The 25,880-nt window shown below is 45.8% G+C and overlaps 1 protein-coding gene across 6 annotated transcripts in view; it reads right to left on the bottom strand.

Annotated features, from left to right (window-relative positions):
* Positions 1-343: 343 nt before the first annotated feature.
* The window catches only part of cald1a (caldesmon 1a), a 54,109-nt gene continuing 28,572 nt past the window's right edge, over positions 344-25,880 (bottom strand). For 3 of the 6 annotated variants that reach the window (XM_056276591.1, XM_056276592.1, XM_056276593.1), the window contains exons 3-15: positions 24,936-25,073; positions 21,373-21,811; positions 20,920-21,144; positions 19,630-19,742; positions 18,238-18,505; positions 16,924-17,061; positions 12,031-12,074; positions 11,272-11,350; positions 10,508-10,648; positions 9,733-9,828; positions 7,502-7,570; positions 5,442-5,478; positions 344-2,151 (exon numbers count right to left, since the gene is read on the bottom strand). In XM_056276591.1, coding sequence (XP_056132566.1) covers positions 2,138-2,151; positions 5,442-5,478; positions 7,502-7,570; positions 9,733-9,828; positions 10,508-10,648; positions 11,272-11,350; positions 12,031-12,074; positions 16,924-17,061; positions 18,238-18,505; positions 19,630-19,742; positions 20,920-21,144; positions 21,373-21,811; positions 24,936-25,073 — 1,801 coding nt within the window. In that variant the 3' untranslated portion in view covers positions 344-2,137. Of the gene's footprint in view, positions 2,152-5,441; positions 5,479-7,073; positions 7,126-7,501; positions 7,571-9,732; positions 9,829-10,507; positions 10,649-11,271; positions 11,351-12,030; positions 12,075-16,923; positions 17,062-18,237; positions 18,506-19,629; positions 19,743-20,919; positions 21,145-21,372; positions 21,812-24,935; positions 25,074-25,880 lie in introns of all 6 variants that reach the window. The other 3 variants (XR_008810018.1, XM_056276594.1, XM_056276595.1) reach the window with 3 other exon arrangements.

Here is a 25,880-nt window from a genome sequence, read left to right as displayed (position 1 = left end):
CGTATCTGTCAATAAAAGTTGTATCCAGATGAACTGATTCAACCTTCTTTGATTTTCTTACCTGGATTATTGAGCATGCATCAAGACACTACAACACAACAATCTTCAGATATGTACAAAAGGATTGACTAATACAGGTGAAATAAGAGGCGATAAAGTGCAACGGTGCAGAGAATATATCAGAGATGCTGAAATAGATGTTAGCAGGTTACTTACATACATGCCTGAAGTAGGTGGATATGACAGAGCGTACCACTATACGTAATGGTTCGTTCTGTCATGTCCATCATCATGTATTGTGCAGTCATGAGTTAAATAAAGGTCTCGACAAAGTGAAATACCTTAATTGTCTTTATTGCTGTCATTGGGTCAACGGTACAATGTTTAAAAATAAAACCTCATCCAGTTGGAGACTAGCCACTATTATGACACTGGAAGTGTTTGGAGAAACTACAGATAGAGTGCTTTGCATAGGCTTATCTACACAAAAAGGCAGGTGTCTGGTTAAACATGGCAATAAAAAGGAATTTAAAAAAAAAGAAAAGTAAAATGGACAAAAAGTTTGTTATAAAACAGCAGAGACAAAATGGAACCACAGTATAAAAAAAAGGAACATAAATGACACATTAAATCACTTGTTAAAAAAAAAATTTTTTTTTGGTCAAGCCCCCCTGCTCATTCCGGGGGCCATGGAATGTGATTGTCCGAGTTTTGAGCAGAGCACAGATCACAAACGTCACATCGTCATCCTCATCCAAACATGTGCCGTGCAAAAAAAAAAAAAAAATCACAAACTGGAATGTGCTACTCCTGACCTCGTCAGTGAAAGTTAGCATAAAAAAGCACGAGTCCTGATACGATAGCGAGCTAAGGCTTACATCATGTACTGTACCTCTCCTGCCGTACACATTATGAACCATTTCATTGCAAGCATAAGGCCAGAAGAATTAACATAGTGGTACGCGTACTTGCATTGTACTATGTGAGTATATGCTTGGGCTGGCGAGACTATTTACTGAAGATTGTATAGTGTGGTGGTGTATAGAGGCAGTAGTGGGCTTAAAGGTAGCTGGGAAAAACTACTGTTTTTTTTTTTTTTTGTTTTTGTTGTTGCCTGTTTCCTACTTGTTAGATCCTATAGCGTTTTACAGAGAAAGCAAAGGCACCTCGGATACCTGCTTGAATATTTGAGAAGAACCTCTGTGAAGATTTAGACTTGACTGTGAGACTCAAACAACAGGTAAAAAAAAAGAAGCTGTTTTATAAACAGCCGAGAGACAGAACAGGACAAAACACATCAATACATTAAATAAAACGACATGACAGAAGTCTCGATGGCCAAATGAATATTTAACGCTCCTACCTCCACCAAAATGAATCCTGCAACTGCCTGTTTGGTGATTAGTCATTTCTGCATACAAAAAAAGCAAAATACCTTTTTTTTTCATGAGTATAAGATATTATAGAAGATACAGTATGATAATTCATATTCAAAATAACACATGTGCTAACATATATTACTCAGACCATTTTTGCACTATTGGTAAGACATAATAAAAGTGAAATTGGCTAAATTCTAGAAGTGCTTATATTTCTATCCTGAACTGGTGAATGTTGAATAAAATAGCAACGTGTGAAGCTTTTGCTTTAAATATAAATAAAGAGATGGAAAACGAACCGTATGAGGGAGAGAACCGATGTACTATATGATCTCTTTGGAATATGGACATCTCAACCTTTCTCGTGAATCTACCTTTCTGTCATATCAAAATTGTATGCATGGAGCAAATGGAGAGAAATCTAAATTTAGTTAGTTTTTTTTTTCCTCTGGAAGGATCCTATAAAGCAAAACACAATCCAACGTCCGAATTTCACAGCATTTTGTTTCTTTTAGAAAGCAAAGATCAATGTGCAAAGGCACTACACACGGCAACCGTACAAAAATATGATGCTGGCCTTTTTTTTTTCTCTATGTTTTTCTCAGTACAGTGCTCGGCCAGTGTCTGTCCTGTCCGTCTGTCTCTGGGGTTCCCCCTGGGTGTGGTCTCATTATTTGGTGCATAAGACTTAGTCAAAAGGAATCAAAGGAAGAGTCTTGGATTGTCGTGGTCCCTGGCTTCATTCGCCCTTCAAGGCATTAGTGTCCCATACCTGGTGAGACACACAAGACAAGTCCATCAGTGGCTATATACTAACCCATCCATCCATCCATCCATCCGTCCATCCGTCCATCCATCCATCCATCATCATCCATCCATCCACCAACCCAATCTATCTATCTGTCCGTCTATCACTCTGTCTATCTAACCATCTATCCGTCTGTCAGTCTGTCTGTCATTTATCACTGTCTCTATCTATCTATCTATCTATCTATCTATCTATCTATCTATCTATCTATCTATCTATCTATCTATCTATCTATCTATCTGTCTGTCTGTCTGTTAATCTATCAATCTATCTATCTGTCTATGACAGATGTGGGTCAACTCTGAGGACATAAAACACAAACACTGGAATGAATTTAGACCTTCGTTCATCATCCACATCAGGACAGGAAAAAGATGCAGTTGATTTATAAGAGTTTGGAGTCAGGAGAGTGTTAAGGATTACATTATTGAATTAGGTTATTTTGGACAGATTTTGTTAGTCATTCATAGAGAGGGTTAGAAATGAACTGCAAATCTGTTTAAAAAAGGCACACGCAACAGTAATACTCAATAGTAAAAAATAATTGATTTACAAAGGTCAACAGGTCAACTAGCATGTCTCCAGAGGGAGGAAATGCTTCAGGGGGAAAGTGTTTTATAAATGTCCGTTGTGCGAGAACAAAAGTGGTCAAATTCAAATTAAAACTGAGATGTCAAAATGTTCTGTAGCGAAGCGTGAAACAAGTTGTTGAAGAGTGTGGCTTTTCTTTTATTGAACGGTAGCATCCCAATTATGAGCGAAAGCACATCTCTATAATGAGGTGAGTGCTCATCTGTCATAACTTGTACGCAGCCCAACTTGGTGTCAGGTGCCTTAAATAAGTGCAAGATATCTACTGAACATTTTATTTAATTTTATTCTTATTGTAGTTTTATAAAAAAATGTATATTTTTATTTTTAGTTTAGTTTAATTTTATAAAATTTTGTAAAAATTTTATAACATTTTTATTTTATTTTATTCATTTCCTTTTATTGAAAGGTAGTATCTCAATTATGAGCAAGAGCATATCTCTATAATGAGGTGAGTGCTCATCTGTAATAATTTGCACACAGCCCAACTTGGTGTCAGGTGCCTTAAATAACTGCAAGTCAGGGTGCTGAACCATATTAACTCTTCCCAGTTAACAACATTTTGTCTGGAGTGAGCTTCATTGTGGTGTCAAAGGGACGGTTTAAAAACGGTACAAACGCCCCATCGTTGTTGGGGTCACACTGTCACGGCGTGCTAATCTCACACAGCCTCAGCTGGTATGTGCCAGTGTAATGTGACAAACCAGCCTGGTGCTGCACAAGGCCCTAACGCTCAGGGAGGCACACATGACGCATCCGTGAAGAATGAGGTGGATGGTGGCGTGCGTGGGTGTGTCTGTGCATGTGTGGGGGAAGTTGTAAAAGTCATGGCTGTAGCAGGGTAAATGATCGAGTGGCTATATTGATGTCAATTTCATGTGCATGCGTGTGTGTGTGTTATTTGTATAAGTGTAATGTGTCTGTCTTGGGTGCGAGATTTTGATTTGTTGTGTGAATGTGTTGTATTGTATTTATTGCATGTGAAGTATTTATGTATGCATATGTGTGTGTATGCATGCGTTTGTGTGTTTATTTATGTATGTGTGCAGGTTTGTGATGGCATGTTCATGTATGCCTATGTGCATTATGTGTGATTGTGTTGCATCGTATTGTTTGTGAAGGATGTATGTGTGTGTGTGTGTGTGTGTGTGTGTGTGTGTGTGATTTGTATATGTGTAATGTATCTGTCTGGGTGCCAGATTTTGATTTGTTGTGTGATTGTGTTGCATTGTATTGTACGTGAAGTATTTATGTATGCATGCATGTGTGTTTGTGTATATTTATGTATGTGTGCAAGTTTGTGATGGTGTGTTCATGTATGCCTGTGTGCATTATATGTGATTTTGTCGCATTGTTTGTGAAGGATGTGTGTGTGTGTGTGTGTGTGTGTTAACTATGTATGCAGTTTGTAATGGTGCGTGCATGTACGCCTACGTGCACTGTGTGTGTTGAACAAGTGACAGATTGCAAAGACTTGACAGGAATCCATCAAGGCCGGGGGCCTCCTGTGCCAGCAGGGGAAACAAAAGGAGCAGGGGGCGGCTCTGAGCCTTGATTTGAAAATAGCACACAATGTTTAGGCGGTATCCAAAAACGCCACGGAGCAAAAAGCCAAACGGCACATTGGGAAAAGTACAAAAAACAAAACGAACCCAAAAACTGATTTACAGCTGTCAGTGGTCTCCAGGGACTTGCATAACGGTCGGGGCAGCTATGGCAGGGCGGTTATGGGTTTTGGGACACATGGCATTGTGTAAATCACAGAACCAGTGACAAGATGACCTAGATATCTGAGACTATCCGGTAACCAAAAGGTCACAGGTGCGACTCCACAACAGCCAACGTACAATTTAATATCAGTGTGTCCTACTGGAGTGCCCTGAAGCAAGAAGGCAAGTCTTTATCTAGCCACCTGTCGTATGCGGTTCTTAGAAAGAAAATGCCCTTGAAAACATAAAATGAGACAAACCGTTCTCCTCCCTGTCTTATTTAAGCCTCTATAGTGTGTCTAAATATTGGTGACCTTGCATGGGTATTATTAGGCCATGGGTATTGTTCTTTTTTGGATCCCCCTCCCCCCTTTTTCTCCCCAGTTGTATCCGGCTAATTAACCCACTCTTCCGAGTCGTCCCGGTCGCTGCTCCACCCCCTCTGCCGATCTGGGGAGGGCTGCAGACTACCACATGCCTCCTCCGATACATGTGGGGTCGCCAGCCGCCTCTTTTCACCTGACAGTGAGAAGTTTCACCAGGGGGATGTAGCGCGTGGGAAGATCACGCTATTCCCCCCAGTTCCCTCTCCCCCCAAACAGGCGCTCCGACTGACCAGAGGAGGTGCTAGTGCAGCGACCAGGACACATACCCACATCCAGCTTCTCACCTGCAGACATGGCCAATTGTGTCTGTAGGGACGCCCGACCAAGCCGGAGGTAACACGGGGATTCGAACCGGCGAACCCCGTGTTGATAGGCAATGGAATACGCCGCTATGCTACCGACACCCCATGGTTATTGTAAGAAACATTGCCCACACACCTCTCACAACAGCGAGAAGTGTGCCTGCACAAACGGATATATTTCAAACGTATTTATTTGCACACGAAACTGTATATCTATTTATATAACATGTCCAACCAAATCCTTTTGGCGTCTACTGTAAACTCACCATTGGTGACTGATTTGGTCTCCCCTCTGCCTGTCACCTGCAAGAGAGAAAGAGAGGAGAAAGAGAAGAGGCTGTCAGCGGGAGAAAGTCATCCAAAGTAATGCGTACTTTTCTTGTCAACACATCACAGGCACTCTGAAAGCAGCTCGTGCTGAGGAACAGCTCTAACATGTCATGCCTACGGGGAGTAGTGACCCTATACGTTTGCTGCATCGAGGTCTCCGTGTGTTGCAAACACCCATTATCTGTACAAATCTCATGAATTTATCCAGAAGCCCCTCATCATTGTTATCCCCCTCATCTTGCCTTCCCTGACATCACAGCATAGCACGGTTAACTAATAACACAGTCCCTAACCACCATCTTTCCTGTCCAGCACCCATTTTACGTCACTGCAGACCACCGTCTAGTGCCCTCAAACTACACTACTCACTGTGGTGGACCACAGACCCTGGCCTACGCTACAGCTATTGGATAGCTACAGGCTGCTAGGAGCACACAGGGTTACATGGTGTGTGTGTGTGTGTGAGGGGGTACACAAGGACAAGCCACTGTCTTCTATCAAAGGCTTATACAGACAGACAGATAGACAGACAGATTATTGATATGATCAAGAGATTACCATTGTAATACCCCCATCTACAAACACATGGGGTTAGAATGAACATGGCTACTAGAGAGTTCTCTTTATTTGGGTTCTTTTATCTGAATGAAGAAGTAAAGATCACACCATCCACCAATTCCAGCCCTGTTCAGCACAACTTGTACGACGTGTAAGCCGATACAAGCGATGAATCCATATTGTGTAACTGCCGCCATTTGACTGGAGAATGGCATTCGACTCGTAAAGAAGGCAGTCAAAAAAATTCTCCTGATTAAGATAATAAAGTGTGAAGTGAAGCTAAACCGAGGTGGGGGGATTTGTGGGTGCCGTGTCTCGGGAAAATCAGAAAGAGGAGGGGTGATGCGATACAGCCTTGTGTGAAAAGCTCTCATTACGCGGTTGGACAACAGGCTTAGACATATCATGAAACATGTCTTTTAACAGTATTATAGGACATAGCCTTTCCATCGAGCGGCGGTGCTCTGAAATTGTGCCAAGTCAGCCATAACTAGCTATAGCCCTTATAGTAGAGTTGGTGGGCAAGTCTCTCTTTCTCACAGATTACTGCTGTCATTATGTTAGCTTTGTACAAATTGGTATGAAGAGTGCCGTTCAACTGAAGGGTTTGAGTCTAAAATGCAATGCATTATGGGAAAGAGTCACCGCTCGCTCGGTAAAGTGGGGGGAAAAAAATAACGCTAGCTTGGCAGTCTCGTAAGTTAAGGGGTTATAACAACTTGAATAATATTCAAAAGTGAGTCGTACCTTCATACCGGCAATCATTCCCCAAGAACAGATGTTACATTTCTCATATCTGCTAGTGCAATAAACTCTTTAAATACAGCTATCACTGTGATGATTAGCCTTAGCAACACCGTCCAACCACAGCAGAAGAGAGCGTTGCTTTGCCAGAGGGAAAGAGCAGAAAGCGGACAGTGTGACACCGCAGGATGAAGTCATTTTGCGATAAGCACTTTGCAGGAAAAAAAAAGGTGAAGAGGGACGTTTGCAATTTTCTCTTCCGTTACCTCTCCAGGCTTCCTCCAGACTTAGCGGCGAAGTCAACTAGCTATGGGAGTTCTTTAAAACAAAAACAAACAGTGTTATTTTTACTCCCGCCGCTGCCACACCGAGGTCAAAATGTGATGCGGTAATTTTAATATTCATTCGCCACCTCATCGGGGGCTCGTTACAAAACACGGCCGTTGACAACGACTGCAGACTGAAGTCATGAGAAACAGCGGGGGAATGTCCCCCAACACTAACAACACATTTTGACATGGTAAGAAACACTGTCGAAAGACATTACGGTAATTATATTGTTCACTTAGTTGGGTGGGTGAGACTTGCTAACTAGACCAGTATGCTCTCTGCTATGTTCTGTGGTTCACTGCCATTTTTCAACCCCGCCGCTAGCCATGCACACAGTAAGCTGAGTATAAGCAGAAGTAGTTACCTTGGTTGGGGAAGCACTTTTGTTTTCCCACAAACTCCTTTTGTTAGTAACGTCGACAGGCTTCAGGTCCTGAGGGGGGGGGGTGAGGAAGAGCGAGAGAGAGGAGGGAAAGAGGGAGAGAGAGAGAGAGAAAAGAGAGAGGGAATGAGGGAGCGAGAGAGTGAGAGAGAGAGAGAAAAGAGGGGAGAGAGAGTGAGAGAGAACAAAAAGAGAGAGAGAGAACAGAGAGAGAGGGAATGAGGGAGAGAGAGAGGGAATGAGGGGGAGAGTGAGAGGAGACAGAGAGAGAGAGAGAGAGAAAAGAGGGAGCGAGAGGGGAGAGAGAGTGAGAGAGAACAGAAAGAGAGAGAGGAGGGAAAGAGAGAGAAAAGCGAGAGGGAATGAGGGAGAGAGAGAGAAAATAGAGCGAAAGTGAGAGAGGAGAAAGAGAGAGAAAAGAGAGAGGAGAAAGAGAGAGAGAGAGAGCTCATCATCATCATCATAGGGAGGGGCATGTTATACGAACTGGTAAGTCTGCAGAGCAGCGACTGGAGGTCTGTTTGAATGAAAACTGTCTCTATATTGTAGTAACGGCACAGTTCCCCAGACGTAGTAAAGGAAAGGAATAGCAGAGAACAACAGAGATTAACCCAGAAGTAGTATTGAGTAAAGCGGTGAAAAATAGCACACTTAACTATAAAACCATGGCCTGGGTCAGACTCAGACTACCTTTCAGTTCACTCAAACACAGTGTAGGATAAGACCGAGAGACTACTCAATGGTGACAAGTCCCTTATAGAGCCGAAATAAAAACCACTTGAGACAAAATAGTTCAGATTTGTACAATTCTCGAGGAAGTCTAAATTGAGGCGTTGAAGGAGTTAACTGATTTAGAGCTCACCGCCGACAAAGTCAATGATAGTGCATGTAACAAACGGCCAATCTGAACATCTTTTTCATATTTACACGGACACAGAATTTCAGAGTAAACGCGACAGATTCATTATCACATCACCGTTAACTGCTCGCATGGAAAAAAATCTTTGGCAGAAAGCGGCCGACGGTATAAATTAACAGGTCGATGTGCGCCTTTGCAACTAAAGGGCTTCATCGCTCAACCCACTGGGAATATATGTACGTCGTTGGCCGATCTGCCTCTCCGCTCATTAAAAGCATGAAAATTTAAAGTTTCCTTTTATAACCCCGAGTGTCTCCTGCTGTGACTTACCAACTTGAACGCAGGCCAGGGCCTGACAGGCCTTCAGATACTGTAAATATTGGTTTGACTTGAAATACAGCCAGGGACAACAGACAGCGAGGGGAGGCCTGATGCAGTCGGTGGAGTGGTGCCGCTGACCGATGGCGTGTAAGTCCTACCGTACATCTCTGATAGTAAAGCTTATGATGAAATACCTAAATTACACATATACAAAACTGATAGCAGGTGTGAAATATGAGAATCCACGGGTATGCTCGTGACATAACGCATGTAGGAGTATGAAGAGTCGAGCCGGTCCGGTAACGGGTTTTGCTTGATTTATGGCCACCAGGTGGAGCCACATAGAGCTTATCTAACAGACAGATGGGGGAAGACATCTTATCTTGTTCTGCATCATTTGGAAATGATTAGAAAACATGTATGGAAGGAAGATCTACTGTAATTATGGGATTATAATAAAAGCACTGCAAGGCTGATAAAAGATGCAAAGATCATCTCTTTGTGAGGTTGCTTTCATATGTTATGTGTTCACCAGAACAAATGTCCATTAGGAGTAGAGAGGATCGCTATTAACTAACACGACTTGACACTCGAAGCATTCGGACAAATAACAATGTCAGTGAGACTTTATGTTGAACTGCCGGTGAACTCTGTTGCGTAGCTAACCAAAATCCTGTGTGTGTGAACCCGACACTGCGTAACCTCTGCAGCCTTTACTGTCTTTCTGAACTGCAAAAGCAACAAAAAAACTTGAAATGCTGAGATGATGAGTTTCGAAATCATTGGATAACTCCAAAACAGACGGATATGATTTTTCATCCAAACTCATTCATTAATCCATACCCTAAAGGCAATGCAAATATCCTACAGCAGAACTAGAGCAGCTGCATGTAGTGGGTTTGTATGCAGTGTGAGAATCACTGGGTCATCTCTCTATAGGGTCTTATCCAAATAAATACAGACTGTCTATTGCACAGTATAGTTCCTGTATTTCCCAGAAGCAGCAACAGAGGTTGCTATGGAGACAACCTACCGCCGGCCTTCCTCCCGGCGTTTTGCCGCTCTCGGGGGTTTTGTTCAGCCAGTCGTTGATGCGGCCTGCCACGCCTATCTTCATCACAGCTGTTTCCTGTTTGGACAGGGTCAAAGGTCAGCTGCAGCCGGTCGTCATCAGCAACAGGGTTAGAGAGGAAGTGCCAGTAAAATAGGCCCTTTCCTCTCTCTCTCTCTCTCTCTCTCTCTGTCTTTCCCTCTATCCATCTACTTGTACGCCCACTCACCACAGTCACTGACACAAAGACGGCGAAAACCACAAACACACATCCGTGGACACGTCCACATACACAGCCACACACAAACAGTCACCCACAAACACGCAGATGTGCACACACACACACACACACACACACATTATATATATATATACACACACACACACACACACACACACACACACACACACACACACACACACACACACACACACACACACACACACACACATAAAAACACTTGCCCCTATGCTTAGTAGGCTTAGTAAATTTGCACATTACAGGAATTTAGATTGGTGAATTGCTCATATATACTGTGGCTCACACTAAATTGAACAAATCCCCAATATAATAAAAAAGTAGTATGCAAAAAAAAGAAAAAGAAAAGTAGCAATAAATTACACAGATAAGAATAGCAGCTAAATAAAGGGCCTCATCAATGCAATATGCACACGTTGTAACCTGCAGCTTCGATCCTAATCCCTGACACACATCCTACCGTTCCTCGACAGCTGTGGTGGTTCACAGGCGCCTCACCTTGTACGCGCCTCCTCCGCCTGCAGGCGAGTTAAAGACGCTGCCCTTCTCCCACATGCTCTTGATGTTTCGTATGCTATCGGTGACCATGGGCAGATCCACCGCTCCGGACCGGGGGGACCGCGACTCCTTGTTCTCTCTCTGTGGAAATAGGGAAAGGAGTGTGTGGGGGGGGGGCAGGGGTAGAGGTAGATTGGCAGAAGGCAAGGATGGCGTTTATCAAAGGTATGTGCTGAGATGTCGGTCTTGAGATAACAGTTTTCACAGTTTGAGCTTGTTAATTACCCCTCCGAGTAAAATCCAACATTATATTTGATATATATCCACTAAGTGCTTGAACTATGCTGAGAAATACTCCTCAGCTTACTGCTTAGTGCGTTCAAGAGCAACAATAACAATGCTGATGGTGAGCTACTAGCGAAGGCGTCATCTGGGTGCCACATGCCCTCTTGGTCTCAATAGCTGCACAGCTGCTTATATTTGTTCTTGTTGGTATAGTTGAGTAGGCAGTCATGATGCCAACACTCTTATCCGGAGATAAGGCTTACAGGGAGTAAAGCGGGCATTTATACAGTCTTGGCAGGTCACTCTGGCAGGACACGCTGCTGGTTATGGACAGACTGTTCAGTTGCATGGGATCAAACGTGATGTTTCGAAACCGTTCCTTAGAACCGGCTGGGTCTCTACTCACTCTTTCAGTGTTGTGTTTTGCATGATTATCATTTTTGAGTAAGTATTGTGTGTACATTAGCTGTGGCGCTAACCTGAGCAGCCGAGGTGTACTGCTCCAGTCTGTTGTCTATCTTGGATACCACAGTGGAGTGAGCTGCCTTCGCTGTGCTGCTGGCGAAAGAAGACACAGAACTAATACATGTAGGTTAAAATTGTGACTGCTACGTATAACACTGTCATTTTTTAATCTTTTTTTTTGGGGGGGGGATTTTTGCCCCCTTTTTCTCCCCGATGGTATCTGGCCAATTACCCCACTCTTCCAAGCCATCCCAGCTGCTGCTCCACCCCCTCTGCCGATCCAGGGAGGGCTGCAGACTACCACATGCCTCCTCTGATACATGTGGAGTCACCAGCCGCTTCTTTTCACCTGACAGTAAGGAGTTTCACCAGGGGGACGTAGCGCATGGGAGGATCACGCTATTCCCTCCCCCCAGTCCCCCCCCCCCGAACAGGTACCTCGACCGAATAGAGGAGGCACTTGTACAGTGGCCAGGACACACACCCACATCCGGCTTCCCACCTGCAGATACCGCCAATTGTGTCTGTAGGGACGCCCGACCAAGCTGGCGGTAACACGGGGATTCGAACCAACGATCCCCATGTTGGTAGGCAGCGGAATAGACCGCCACGCCACCCGGATGCCCCGGAAGTTTTAATCTTAACTGTCTTTTGCATCGATTTCATCAGTGGGAATCAAACTACCAACACTGGCAGTTTTGATGCTAAGCAATACCTACTGAGTATTGGTCTACAGGAGAATGCACATGTTGTGTTTGGTTTTTTTATTTCACCTTTTCTGTGCCGACTTATTCAGGAATTCTGCCCTCTCGCCAATCTGCAAGGAAAGATTGGGACAAGGGCTGAGTGTTAGTAAATACGGCGTGGAGGGTAGAAATACCCCCAAACACTGCAACACAACATCCCCTCGACTCCTGTCTTCCAATGCCTTTAAGACAGCTGTTACAAGCAATCATCCATTTGAGTTGTATGTGTCTACCGCTTTCCGCTTGTTTATATAAGCAACGTCGTCCTAAATGAATGCGGACGTGTTTTGAGGAAAAACACCGCTTAGCTGGAACTCATCAGTCAATAACTTGAACCCACTCATGATACTGTCCCCCTGTAAAAGATGATTTAAGATCCTGAACTGCCTAATGTGCTTTACTGTCTCGCCAACTGGTCCTTGATTAAAGAAAACATCTGTTTAATTTCTCCTCCAAACAGTGGATATCTCATTCTGAAACCAGCCCCTTTTTTTGTCTTCAGGGGTAAATTAAGTTGGATTCTTTCCTGACCGACTATACAAGGTGCTTGACTGCTCCCTTTCCCTTTGTCTGGAGCGTAGATAAATCTCACGCACACACACACACACACACACACACACACACACACACACACACACACACACACTCACACCATGTCACCCTAAACTTCTGGGGACCCCTCATTGACTGCATTCATTCTCTAGTCCTTAACCCTAACCATCATAACTACATGCATAACCTGAACCCTAACCCTCATAACTACATGCCTAACCTTAACCCTAACCTTAACCATCATAACTACATGCCTAACCTTAACCTTAACCATCATAACTACATGCCTAACTTTAACCCTTAACCCTCATAACTACATGCCTAACTTTAACCCTTAACCCTCATAACTACATGCCTAACCTTAACCCTTAACCCTCATAACTACATGCCTAACCTTAACCCTTAACCCTAACCTTAACCCTCATAACTACATGCCTAACCTTAACCCTTAACCCTAACCTTAACCATCATAACTACATGCCTAACCTTAACCCTTACCCTAACCTTAACCTAACCCTAATTCTTACCTTAACCCTAAACCCACGTCCTAACCCTCAAATAGAACTTTTCCCACATGAAGACCCATAAAATGTCCCCACAAGGTAGGTGGTTTCAGGTTTTTGTGTCCCGATGGGGACACTTGGTCCCCATTAGGATAGAAAAACTTGGTACACTCACACACACACACACACACACACACACACACACACACACACACACACACACACACACACACACACACGTTGATGGCTAGAAAAAAAAAAGGCACCAAGTTACCGCTACCCTGGTCGCTGGACTGTGGGAATCTTAGAGGATTGTTTATGATATACTACAAGTGAGCTAAAAAAAGAGAGGAGATGGGGCAGGAGCGGGGGGGGGGGTAATTCAAGCATCTCCTTGATGCTCACAGAAAAACCTTCTATGAAAGAGGGAATGGCAGACCACGACTCTCTCTGCCCCTCTCACCCCCCACCCCTCCTTCTTTCTGTGAAAAAGGACTTCGCTCTCGGCTACCGAATGTGGGAGTTCCCAAAATACTCCCTGACAGGAAATTCCCCATTCTCAGACGCATTTTAAAGAGCCGTGGCCATCCGAACGTAGTTACAGTAATCCTGTTAACCCTAATCGCTTTCCTGCATCCCCACAGCCTGTCCTTCATTCTGCCTCGCCGTCCTCTGGCAGGCAACGCTTTGCCTTATCTACTGTAAATAGCAGGGCTGCTAATTACACACGGGCCGGCTTTCAGGACTGGGTGTAGCATAAAGACTGCGAGAGCTGTCAGGAAGGCATGTTACCATATGCTCCCCCCTCATGATATACCAACAGAGGTCTATGAGATGAAATAAAGGGCGGAATAAGCCTCAGTCCTCACCGATGCATTTTTCAAACCATCCTCCATTTTCATTTTCTTTTTTTTTGTTGTTGATATTTCCCCCCCTTTCTCCCAAGTTGTACCCAGCCAATCACCCCGCTCTCTGAACCGTCCCGGTTGCTACTCCAGGGGGGCTGCAGACTACCACAGCGCCTCCTCCGATACACGTGGAGTCGCCAGCAGCTTTTTTTCACCTGTGAGGAGTGAGGAGTTTCGCCAGGGGGACGTAGCGCGTGGGAGGATCACGCTACTCCCCCCCCAGTTCCCCCTCCCCCCCGAACAGGTGCTCCGACCGACCACGAGGAGGCGCCAGTGCAGCGACCAGGACACATACCCACATCCGGCTTCCCACCCGCGGACACGGCCGATTGTGTCTGTAGGGACGCCCGACCAAGCCGGAGGTAACCCGGGGATTTGAACCAGCGATCCCCGTGTTGGTAGGCAACGGAATAGGCCACTACAATACCTGGACGCCCCCTCCATTTGCATTTTCAAGATTGTGCAAAGGAAAGAGAAGTTAAATTGCACAGGCACACAATTTAACACTCACACATATGACAGAAATATGGACACTTCAAACGTCTTCAGAGACAAGGGACATCTTGTGAGCACACGCTGGGCTGCCCTACAGCCTTTATGGCCTCCTCAGGCAGTTATAACTACTTCTGCCCATTATTTATTATCACCAAACAATTGTAAATACTGTATCTGTGAAGCTGCGGTGTTGAGGGAAACACCACACCACAAAATGCACTGTGAATGGATAACATTATGCTGTGCCACACGACCACAAAAATTACACACAAATTATAACAAACAACTTATCCCTGACTTGGAAGAGATGCACACATGCCGATGCAAACAGACACAAAAAAGGCAAAGACACACAGACACACATGCATGCACACACACAGCTGTACCTACAGTGTACATGACCACAAAGCCAAGTTGTGTCTGGGAGGTGCGTGATTGGGGGAGGAATGGAGTCAAACAACGTTATTTATGAAACACACCACAAACAAACAGAGAAACAACAACCAAATCTTTTAATCTAATAAACCAGGACCTTGCAAACAATTATGACCGAGCCCCATGGCCGCCATCCCACCAGGAGGGGCCAGATGGAGATTATTGCTAACTGTCACTAATTAGATTTTCCCCACCGGCTGAAACCCCCCCCCCCCCCGGGGTTTTGGAGCGGGGTGAGAGCGGGTTTCTGGTGATGCTGGAAACGTTTACTCACATTTGGGCTGATTAAACATTCCTTCGCCGTGACAAAAACATTTATCTTTCGGATCAGGGGATGTGCTGTGCTGTTTGGGCAGGATTTTGGTTTATAAGTTAGTTTGTTTGTGTGTGTGTGTGTGTGTATGTGTGCGTGTATGTGAGTGTTTGTGTGTGCGTATGTGTGTGAGTGTGTGTATGCGTGTATGTGCATGTGAGTATGTGTATGTGTGTCTGTATGTGAGTATGTGTATGTGTGTCTATGTGAGTGTGTGTGTATGTGAGTATGTGTATGTGTGTGTGTGTGAGTCACAGGTGGAAAACTCCACTTCAGAAAGTAGAAGTACTAACCATGTATTTGCTCCACCCATGCACTAAACCAGCTGATTCTAATTAGCACAGCACTTCAGCCAGGTAGGAGAACTAACTAGTGAAATCAGCTGGTTGAGTCCATGGGTGGAGAAAATACATGGTTAGTACTTCTACTTTCTGAAGCCGGGTTTTCCACCTCTGGTTTGTGTATGTGTGTGAGAGTATGTGTTTGTGTGTGTGTGTGCGTGTGTGCGTGTGTGCGCGTGCATTTGTGCACATGGGAAATCGACAATTAGTGGTGCTGTCAAGATGTCAGCATGACAGAAGCAGAGAGAGGAGTCTGATGAACAGTTTGACCGAGTTTCCAAACGGTTTGGACGGTGAATGTTTCATATTTCTGCAGACGCCTGCTGACCGGCTCGGTAAGACTTATGAATCCTGCTTCATCTCAGTCAGATCACAAAGACACACGGCGCTAAAGAAGGTGAGACGAGCCGCATTAAATCAAACAGCACTTAATCTCTTCCGATACTCGTGATGCTGCTTGCTGCAGCACTGCAGGAGAGGATTTGCGATTCTGCGGGACGACACATCGACCAAGCTGTACTGGGCACGCTTCACGCCAGCGAATAAAAACTCCAATCCCGCTATTTGAAGGGAAATCAGGACAAAGCTGAGCACTTTTTCAACTAAACCGAAATGTTCCCCATCAACTCCTTCACACTGACTGCTAGGATAAGAGTAAAATAAGAGTAAATGTCACTAGTTTTTTCTTTTTTGTTCACTCATGTGATGCTAACCCCAGCTCTTTTATTAACAAGATGCTGAGCTTCTTAAGGATTAAATCAGCGGCTGATCTGAAAAGTAGGCTGAAACTTCTCAGGGAGCATATCACCTCCAAACATGAAGATATACACACACATCCATCCATTATCCAAACCGCTTAACCTTAGGGTCATGGGGATGATGGAGCCTATCCCAGCAGTCATTGGGCGGCAGGCGGGGAGACACCCTGGACAGGCTGCCAGGCCATCACAGGCCCGCCCACACACACACACACACACACGCACACACACACGCACACACACACGCACACACACACACACACACACACACACACACACACACACACACACACACACACACACACACACACACACACACATTCACACCTAGGGACAATTTAGTATGGCCTATTCACCTGACCTACATGTCTTTGGACTGTGGGAGGAAACCGGAGCACCCGGAGGAAACCCACACAGACACGAGGAGAACATGCAAACTCCACACAGAGGATGACCACCAAGGTTGGGCTACCCCGGGGCTGTGAGGCGACCGCGCTAACCACTGTGCCAACATACCGCCATATGGATCTTTGGAAAAAAGCTCTCTATCTGGAACAAACCCCTCAACTGTGACCCGGGTCGGGAGAGGTCAGAGGTCATAGAGGGCTGACTGACCTTCAGAGATGAGCCTCGGGGGCTGACACACTTGAAGGGTTTACCCTCCTCGTCCATAGTGTCTTCCACCTTCTGTCTCTTCTCAGCAGCCTCCGCTCTCCTCCTCTCTATCTCTTCCTTCATTTTCCTCTTCTCGTCCTGCGGAAGACAAACCCGTTTACGTTGGCAGTGAATGGAAAATGTGACCAAGCTTTAATTTCGTAACCCTAGCGACTAATTGTCAGCAGTGCAGAGACCACCCTGACAATAGCTGTGATATGTAGACGACGGGAGTGCTGTAAGCCATTTTTGAACAGAAAGGACAATTAAATCTTTATATATACACAAGGCAAATCAGGAACAACTTGGGAGTCGGAAAAAAATGTCACACAGACATGATATATGCAAACTGCCTACAGTATCGGTAAACAACATGAACATTTACACGTAGGTGGAGAACAGAATATGTGAGAAGTGACTTCATACCAATCAAATGACTTTAATGGTGAACATCTTCCAGACACATCTACTAAACGGTTTGGGTTTTCCAAGTTTCCAAACCATACAATAAATTAAGTATCTGTTGCACATGCCGCAATGAGAACTGTCTTGGCAGTATGTCAGCCCTCTCCGCTGGCCTCGTCTTGGTTAATTAGCCTCCCTGTATCTCTGGGCCATCTTTTAATTACGAACCACAAGCTCTCATTAACATCACACTGGAGGAGACGAACAGGGGCAGACAGCGAGAGACGGGCCGTCACGCTCCCAGCCAAAGCTAACAAAGACCAGTCGGGCTAACGCCGAGAGTGCTCAGACACAGCACGCTCAGTGAGAGTTGGAAAGGGAAAATAAACGAGTGCGAAAGTGAACAGCCAAATATGAGGAGGTTATCACGTCGGCGATACACATGTGTGAGGTCGCTATGAAAGAGAGCGGAATGACGTGCATGAGTCATGAGTGGTGGTGGTGGGGGTTGATTCAAACTGGTCGATCCACGATAATGGTGACGTGTGGAGAGATAAAATGGCGGCGGCGGCGCTAGCTGTGAGCGTGACGCATGGGCGTGACCTCACACAGGTGCTGCAGCTGAATCAACGGGAGTGCGGCAAAGTGAAAAAGCAGAAACAAGGGGGGTGTGGTGGTCGAGGGGGTGGGCTGGGGGTGTTCATACTGTAGGTGGGAGACAGGTCGCTCAAAATGAAGAGAATGAGAGGACGATATGAGAGAAAATCACAAGAAAAAAACAGGAGTGGGGTGGAGAAAGAATAACGATGCAGGAGATCAAAGGACCTCCTGCCGAAATGTTTTACCGAAAGCGGTTCTCCTCCCACCCACCTCCTCTTTAGCCTTCCTTTCGGCCTCCTCCTGCTTCCTCTGCCGCTCCTCCTCCTCTAGCACCTTCCTCCTCTCCTCCCTCTTCCTCTTCAGCTCCTCCAGCTCGACCTCGGCCTCCTGCTGCTTCTGCCTCATCCTCTCGAACTCCTCACTCTCCGCGTCGTCACGGCGACGCTTCAGCTCCTCCAGCTTACGCTCCGCCTCCAGCCGGGCGGCGTCATCCTGATCGTCGCCTGCTGACACTTCCGGGGAGCGAACGCTGCCACGGCTGAAACACACACAGACACACACACAGACCAAATGGATGAATACACAAGTTATGTTGATCTGTGGCATACAAAGCAGGCCAACTCACGGTTTAAATGTAGATATATGACTCCAAATGAATAATATATACTGTACACACATGGAAGCTCTCTCTCTTTCTCTCTCTCTCACACACACACACACACACACACACACACACACACACACATACACAAGCAAACACACACGTAGACACATAAACACACCTTGCACACAAGCACCAGTAATCACCGTACCAAAAGGTAAGGTAAGACGGCCTCTCCGGTGTCATGACTCAAGATTAGGTGACCTGAGCCCCACAGCGGTTCTGTCCCCAAAACTTCGATAAACACAGCTTGCGTGCAAATCTGATTCACAACTGTCTTCCAATTAGTGTCCAGACACCTCGGGTGTTGTCGGCTCATTTCTAGCCCCGTCCTGACCACAAACCATGAATAACAACAATGGCTGACTGAGTGCTCAAGGACAACAACCAGCATGCAATGCATCGTGTTATGCTTGGGTAACAGATACTGCAGGGTTAAGGGTTGTATGTATACTGATGTAGAGTCTTATTCCAAAATATTTGCTTGTTCAAAGTCTAGAATATAAATGATCCTGTTTATGAAAGTCATTCATTTAAGTCAGCTCCTTAATTTGACTTTTTGTTTTTTAATTTTTTATGCCATTAGTCACCTGTAGGAAAAGGTGTGTTTTTTGTCTTTAGCGGAAAATATACCATTGTGGGATATCGATGTAGCAGGGCTCTTTGGTACTATAGTTTGGTAACTTGATCTTTTCAGTTCACCTTTTTTATCCAAATCATTAAATTGCTGCAGCGCTTTCCCATGGCTGGTTCAACTGGAGTCTATCAATATATGTATGGTATGAAATTGATTTCATTTTCCCATAATATATTTCATATTTCTGACCATTTGGGAATTGCACTGTGTTTGGCTGTTTGAATATAACTGATGGTATTTTACAAAGTAAATCACAGGGAAGTCATTTTTGGGGTGAAAATAGCGTGTCGTAAATAATTCATAACCTCTGGCCCTTCACTGAACACAGGGGAAATGCCTTTTGATGTGTGTTGTGTCTGCATACCTGAGGGTCCTCTCAGGTTTCCTGTGCTGTTTGGGAGGCGCCTCCTCATGCAGACCTCCGTTCTGCTTCCTCTGCTCCTCCCATCCATCCCTGCCTCCGCCTTGTTCCTTCACCTGCATGCACACACAGACAACCAGAGCAGAGCATGAGCAGAGGGGCGGGGGGGGCGTGAGCGGGCTGTCCGCGTGGATGGAAGCGTTCAGGTGACCTCATCCCGCCTCAACGAGTACTTCCATTGCGTCTCATAATGGAGGGGGGGGGGCACGAAAGATAAACAAAGAGGGAGGGATAAAACGGGACATCACGTAACACAGGATCCAGTCCATAATTACCCCTGGTGGAGGATTACTTAACATTGGATCGCCCTGGGAGTGGGTGGCATACTTAGTGCACTGTACCAAAGTTATATATTTCATACCCCTTGACCGCAGCCTCTTACTCTTAATGCCTCTCCAGGCTTTCCGTCCTCTTGGGCAAAATTGCCGAGTTGTTCAGTTTAGAATTACTATGTGTGTAACCCCGCTATGTATATATACAGTGCAGCACATGATGACTTAATTAGCCACATGCACTCACTCTCCCCTTGCAGTAGACCACAGTAAATCACAGTGTATTTATAATTATATTACCCCCCCCCACCCCCCACATACACACATGTCCCCCATAGACAGTATTCTGGATTGGAGTCTGTGTAATGTGAAGCTTTGTTGCCCTCAAGGTGGAAGACATGCAGATTTTCTCAGTGACCGTGAACATACTGTGACCACTCTGTTGAGCATAGCATAGCTAAGAAAAAAAAAAGAAAAAAAAAGACATAAGTCAGACCACGTGGCCGCAGCCACACCTCATAAAACACATTGGTTACCGTCGGTGCAAACCACGCCGTGACCACACAGGAGGGTGTCTGGGTAATTTCAATGTTTTGCCTGCACGGGTTTTAATCACTAACTTTCATTTGGGTTTGGAAATGAGATAGCCTTGTTGAGGGTGGGCTATTTTTTTTTGGTCCGGACGTGGAGTGAAAACTTGGACCGAGTCTCAAAGAGCTTCCAGTGATCCCTTCAGCTTTGTGTAGACCTCCAGTTCACAAAGCCCGTGAGAGAAGGTCCAGGAGGACTGAGCTGATACGCAACGACTTAGTCTGATGGGCCAAAACCAATCAATCAAAAATTATTCTGCTGCCTTGGAAAACAAAGAAACCCCATCAGAAGCCGATGTGAGTGGAAGACATTGAAGTTACCCAGTGTGATTTTCAGTGTCGCACATCATACCGCTATGAAAATTTCTTACCACATCTAAGTCATGCAGTATCTCAGATACCTCACAATCCTCTTCTGTGTCATTGTTCAGGATTACAGACTTGCTCTCTGATATGTTATCTACACAGTCAACCTCCTCTACCTCCTTCTCCTCCTCCTCTGATGCTAACGCATCCACCTCTGCCACTGAATTTGCCGACTTCTCCTGACTTGAACTGTCATTGACTATCGAGTTTGTGTCTTCCTCGGTGTGTTCCTGTGAAAAAGGGATCAAACGAACACCTTGAAAGCACATTAGTGACAGACTGAAGCGCACCCGTTATAGATTAGAAAAATCAATCTACAGTATATCATTGTGCATCTCCTCAGTGAGTTCCTATGGCCAATAAAACCATCATTGCATTTAATTGGAAGAAGACCGGAAGCAATTAAAGGAAAATGAAAACTGACAGATTTAATGAAACATTTTCTCCACACAACTGACCTGGTCTCTCAGGTAAGACCTCCTCGGCTTATCCTCCTCCACCTCCTCTTTCTGATCCTCCTCTTCCTCTGCGCCCTGCTCCGATTCTTCCGCCTCCTCAGGGGCAGCCTCCTCTTCCTCCTGCTGCTCCTCCTCCGGCTCCTTTTCCTCCCTCCTCCGTATGCCGTACGTCACCGACCTGTCCTCCTCCTCCTCCTCATTGTCACGGTAGCGTCCCCGGCGCCAGGACGGCCTCTCCTCTTCGGCGTCGTTTTTCTCCGCGGCAGCGCCATCGTTGACCGCGGCGACATCGGGGTCCAGCTCCCTCTGTCTCTCCAGGGCCTCCTTCATGCGTCTCTGCCGTCTCTCCTCTCGCTTGGCCATGCGGTCCAGCAGGCCCTGCTCCTCCTCATCGTCGCCCCCTCCATAAGAGCTGCTCACGGACACTGTCTCCGTCACACTAGGAGAGGAAGGGAGTCGTGCACATTATTCAATCTTTTTCCCCCCCCCCTTTTTCTCCCCGATTGTACTTGGCCAATTACCCTATTTTCCGAGCTGTCCTGGTCTCTGCTCCACTCCCTCTGCCGATTCGGGGAGGGCTGCAGACTACCACATGCCTCTTCCAATACATGTGGAGTCGCCAGCAGCTTCTTTTCCCCTGACAGTGAGGAGTTTCACCAGGGGGACGTAGCGCGTGGGAGGATCACGCTACCCCCTGCCCCCAGTTCCCCCTCCCCCCTGAACAGGCGCCCCGACCAACCAGAGGAGGCGATAGTGCAGCAACCAGGACACATACCCACATCTGTTTTCCCACCCGCAGACACGGCCAATTGTATCTGTAGGGACGCCCGACCAAGCTGGAGGCAACACGGGGATTCGAACCGGTGATCCCCATGTTGGTAGGCAACAGAATAGACCGCTACGCTACCCGGACGACCTACATTATTCAATCTTTGTCATACGGGTTGTGCCTCTGTTGTCCTGCTGCTAACATTATGTCAATATGTACAGCAGTGATGATCAAACCACGGCTCAAGAGACGCACGTGGCTCTGTCACATCTATGTCATGGCTCCTCAAAGTCTTCAATTTTTCTTTTTCAAAGACATTTACAAATATGTATGGGAATGAAATTCGTCAAGCATATTCTCAGTCGTAATAATCTGCCAAAACATTGTTTCCCCATTCGTCACAGATATCTATGATGCCTTTCCCTCCTCTGAAATTGAAAAGTACATATAAAAAGAGGAATAGTTAAATTTTTTCTCCTGCCAGCCTCTCATTGCATACTCTGAATCTCTCTCTCTCTCTCTCTCTCTCTCTCTCTCTCTCTCTCTCTCTCTCTCTCTCTCTCTCTCTCTCTCTCTCTCTCTCTCTCTCTCTCTCTCTCTCTCTCTCTCTCTCTCTCTCTCTCTCTCTCTCTCTCTCCCTCCCTCCCTCCCTCCCTCCCTCCCCCCCCCCCGAGGAAGAATCTAAATCTACCAACATCTGCCCCAGCTTGCTGTATGTGTTGTGGCTGATAAGGTAATACATTTCTTGCTGGCACAGGACTGTACAGTCATGCCTTTTTATTGCCTAATTGCTAGTTGCTAGTAACCTTATTCTTACAGTTATGCCGGTTTGGTTGAGGAGCAGGGTGGTTTTTGAAATGTGGCTATTCAAAAAAAAAGACAAAAAAGAAAAGAAGTTTTTTTGGTCCATGTGGCTCAGAAGCTGGACATCAGCTGGACACTTAATCTCGACTGGTTCTCTGGGTTTCATGTGAGATAAAGGTCTTGCTATATTACGCCTAAAGAACAATGATTAAGCATAAGTAAGACTACAATTGGGCTGCACATCTGTCTATGCTGGGTGCCTACAAGAAAGGAGCACTGGACTGTTTTCATTAGACTTGGTCCCACGAACAAACGAACATACCAAATTTGGATTCAGGATGGAGAGTTTGACAGAATGAGAGTTTAAGAATCCCTCGCCTGGGGAGTCCAGGTGGCATGGCGGTCTATTCCATTGCCTACCAACATGGGGATCGCCGGTTACCTCCTGTTACCTCCGGCTTGGTCTGGTGTCCCTACAGACATAATTGGCCGTGTCTGCGGGTGGGGAAAAGGGATGTGAGTATGTGTCCTGGTCACTGCACTATCGCCTCCTTTGGTCAGTCGGGGCGCCTGTTCAGAGGGGGGGAGGGGGAACTGCAGGGAATAGTGTGATCCTCCTATGTGCTACGTCCCCCTGGTGAAACACCTCACTGTCAGGTGAAAAGAAGCGGCTGGCGACTCCACATGTATCGGAGGAGACCTGTGGTAGTCTGCAGCCCTCCCCGGATTGGCAGAGGGGGTGGGAGCAGTGACCGGGACGGCTCGGAAGAGTGGGGTAATTTGCCCAACTACAACTGGGAGAAAAAGGGCTAAAAAAGAAAAAAGAAAAAGAGGAATCCCTCATCTGCATACAAGTCAGCCTGTAAGTTGTTAGGAGGACGGATACACCCGTTAAATTGTAAAAGTCGATTCTTTTGTTGCAGGAAATGAAATGAAACAAGTATCCATTCTTCCATTCCATCCATTTATCCATCTATCCGCCTTACATGCTCCTATACCCAGGAGCCCAGCAAAAACAAGCCCTGTGTCTAAACAACTGACAATTGCTAGCTGGCGTAATGTCCGATTTCAGCATCCTCCTGCACAATCCCCTTCTTGTCGGACAAGCCCAGGATGTATCTCTGAGGTCAGAGATGGGAAATATTCACGACCACAAAGCTGCTTCTGTGCTGCTGGATGTCAGCACAGCCCAACACTTTCAGTGTTAGCAACCGGACTGACCTCATATCAGGAAATAGCAAGGGATCGAAATTTCAGTGCTTTTGTTTCTAAGACAATCTTGCTCATGGATAGGTGGGAGATCATGATGAGTCACACAGAGAACAGGGGATTGCTTGTGAACGGCGTTCAGCTCTTATACTGGAAGAATGCTAAGCACCCATTTGCGGAGAAAGAAGTGAATACTCTGAAGTTCAGTATTTAATAACGCATATATAAAGGATTCAAAATGTTACAAGTGTGATTTTCTCAACAAAGGACCAAAATACAACAATTTCTTGCAGGATTTGTAATTTGTGATATCGGGCTATACAAGTAAAACTGACTTGACTTGACACTGTACGTGTCACTTTTTTTTTTCAAAATGGTGGATCTTGTATTTAGGATTAAAACTTTTAAAATATCCTCAAACTGCAGGATGGTGGGAAACGGCTTCTGTTTACAGGGCAGAGGAAAATGAAGAGAGGATAGGAGTGGCCCAAGACTATTAGATGTCATTCTCCTGGGGTGTCTTGACTTTTCCCCCATTCCCACACAGTGAAAGGATTCATCCTTCATTAACTACTTACGAGGCACAAATACTCAAATAAGGAATAGCGATGACGACAACTATTATATTTGTCTTGTCTTTATTGCGCTATTGTCTTTCCTTCCTGGCTCACTCCATCTCTGCCACATCACCAAAAAGTGGTGGTGGTGCAAATAGTTGCTGGCTATGTGCTTGTCTACAACACTGAGGCATTGTTTGGGAGAGTATGTGTGTGTGTGTTACCTGTGGCTGTTGGTCACGACCAGACTGTCTGACTGCCCGCTAGGATCCTCACCCTCCCTGCTCCTCATCCTCTCCTGGCGCGCCCTACGCCTCCTCTCACGAGCCGCCTCTTCCTCATCATCATCATTTCTCGCCATCCTGACAAGAGTAGAGAGGGGGAAAAAAGAAGATAGAATAGAAAGAGGGAAGACGGTTAACGAGATGACAATGAAAGAGATATACTTTTTAAGTTTTTCTAAGACATATGTGATATATTTGAGCTTTCCTGATGTGCAATACGACCAGTAAATGTCAGCCGGGGCTACTGAGTGGTACGGCCTGACACACAGTAACTGAGTCATGGTCCTCCTACTCCCCAGATCTCGCTGCTTTCAAAGGTCAAGATTCAGGCAGAATTACGCACGGCACCTTTGATCAGTTGCTTCTGATATCTGCTGCCGTTATCTCGTCCCTCCTCTCCTTCCCTTCTCCATCCACGCAGCCGCGTAGAAAAACCAATCAAAGCGGAAAGTTTGTGTGAGCCAGACTCACCACAGTGAACCAGCCGAGCGGATTTGTCCACCGTGTTTCTCGTCTATCAGCTTGCTCTGTCAGCTGTGCAACAACCAATACTCCTTATCGGGTGTCTGAGGCAGCAGTCTTCACTGGCGGATAAAAAGTTAGTCTGGAGGATGAGGGCTTGGCGGAGGATGAGAGGAGAGCCAGAGAAGCATTGCATCCGGCCTGTAACCTGTACTGGTCTGGCCTGCGTTAGAGTGGAGTAAGGTGTGTGTGTGTGTGTGTGTGTGTGTGTGTGTGTGTGTGTGTGTGTGTGAGGTATTATAGTAAAGGAAAGATGGGGCAGATGGTGGGAGTTGGAGTGTACATGCACCATTTCAAAGAGCGATATATTTTTATTGAAGTAAGTGACATTTGGGGGAGGGGGAGCCTTATTTCGAGATAACT

This window comes from Lampris incognitus, chromosome 3 (genome assembly GCF_029633865.1).
Source record: "Lampris incognitus isolate fLamInc1 chromosome 3, fLamInc1.hap2, whole genome shotgun sequence".
NCBI lineage: Eukaryota > Metazoa > Chordata > Actinopteri > Lampriformes > Lampridae > Lampris > Lampris incognitus.
The sequence above is the reverse complement of the archived record's forward strand: the minus strand, read 5'-3'. Positions and strand labels throughout refer to the sequence as shown.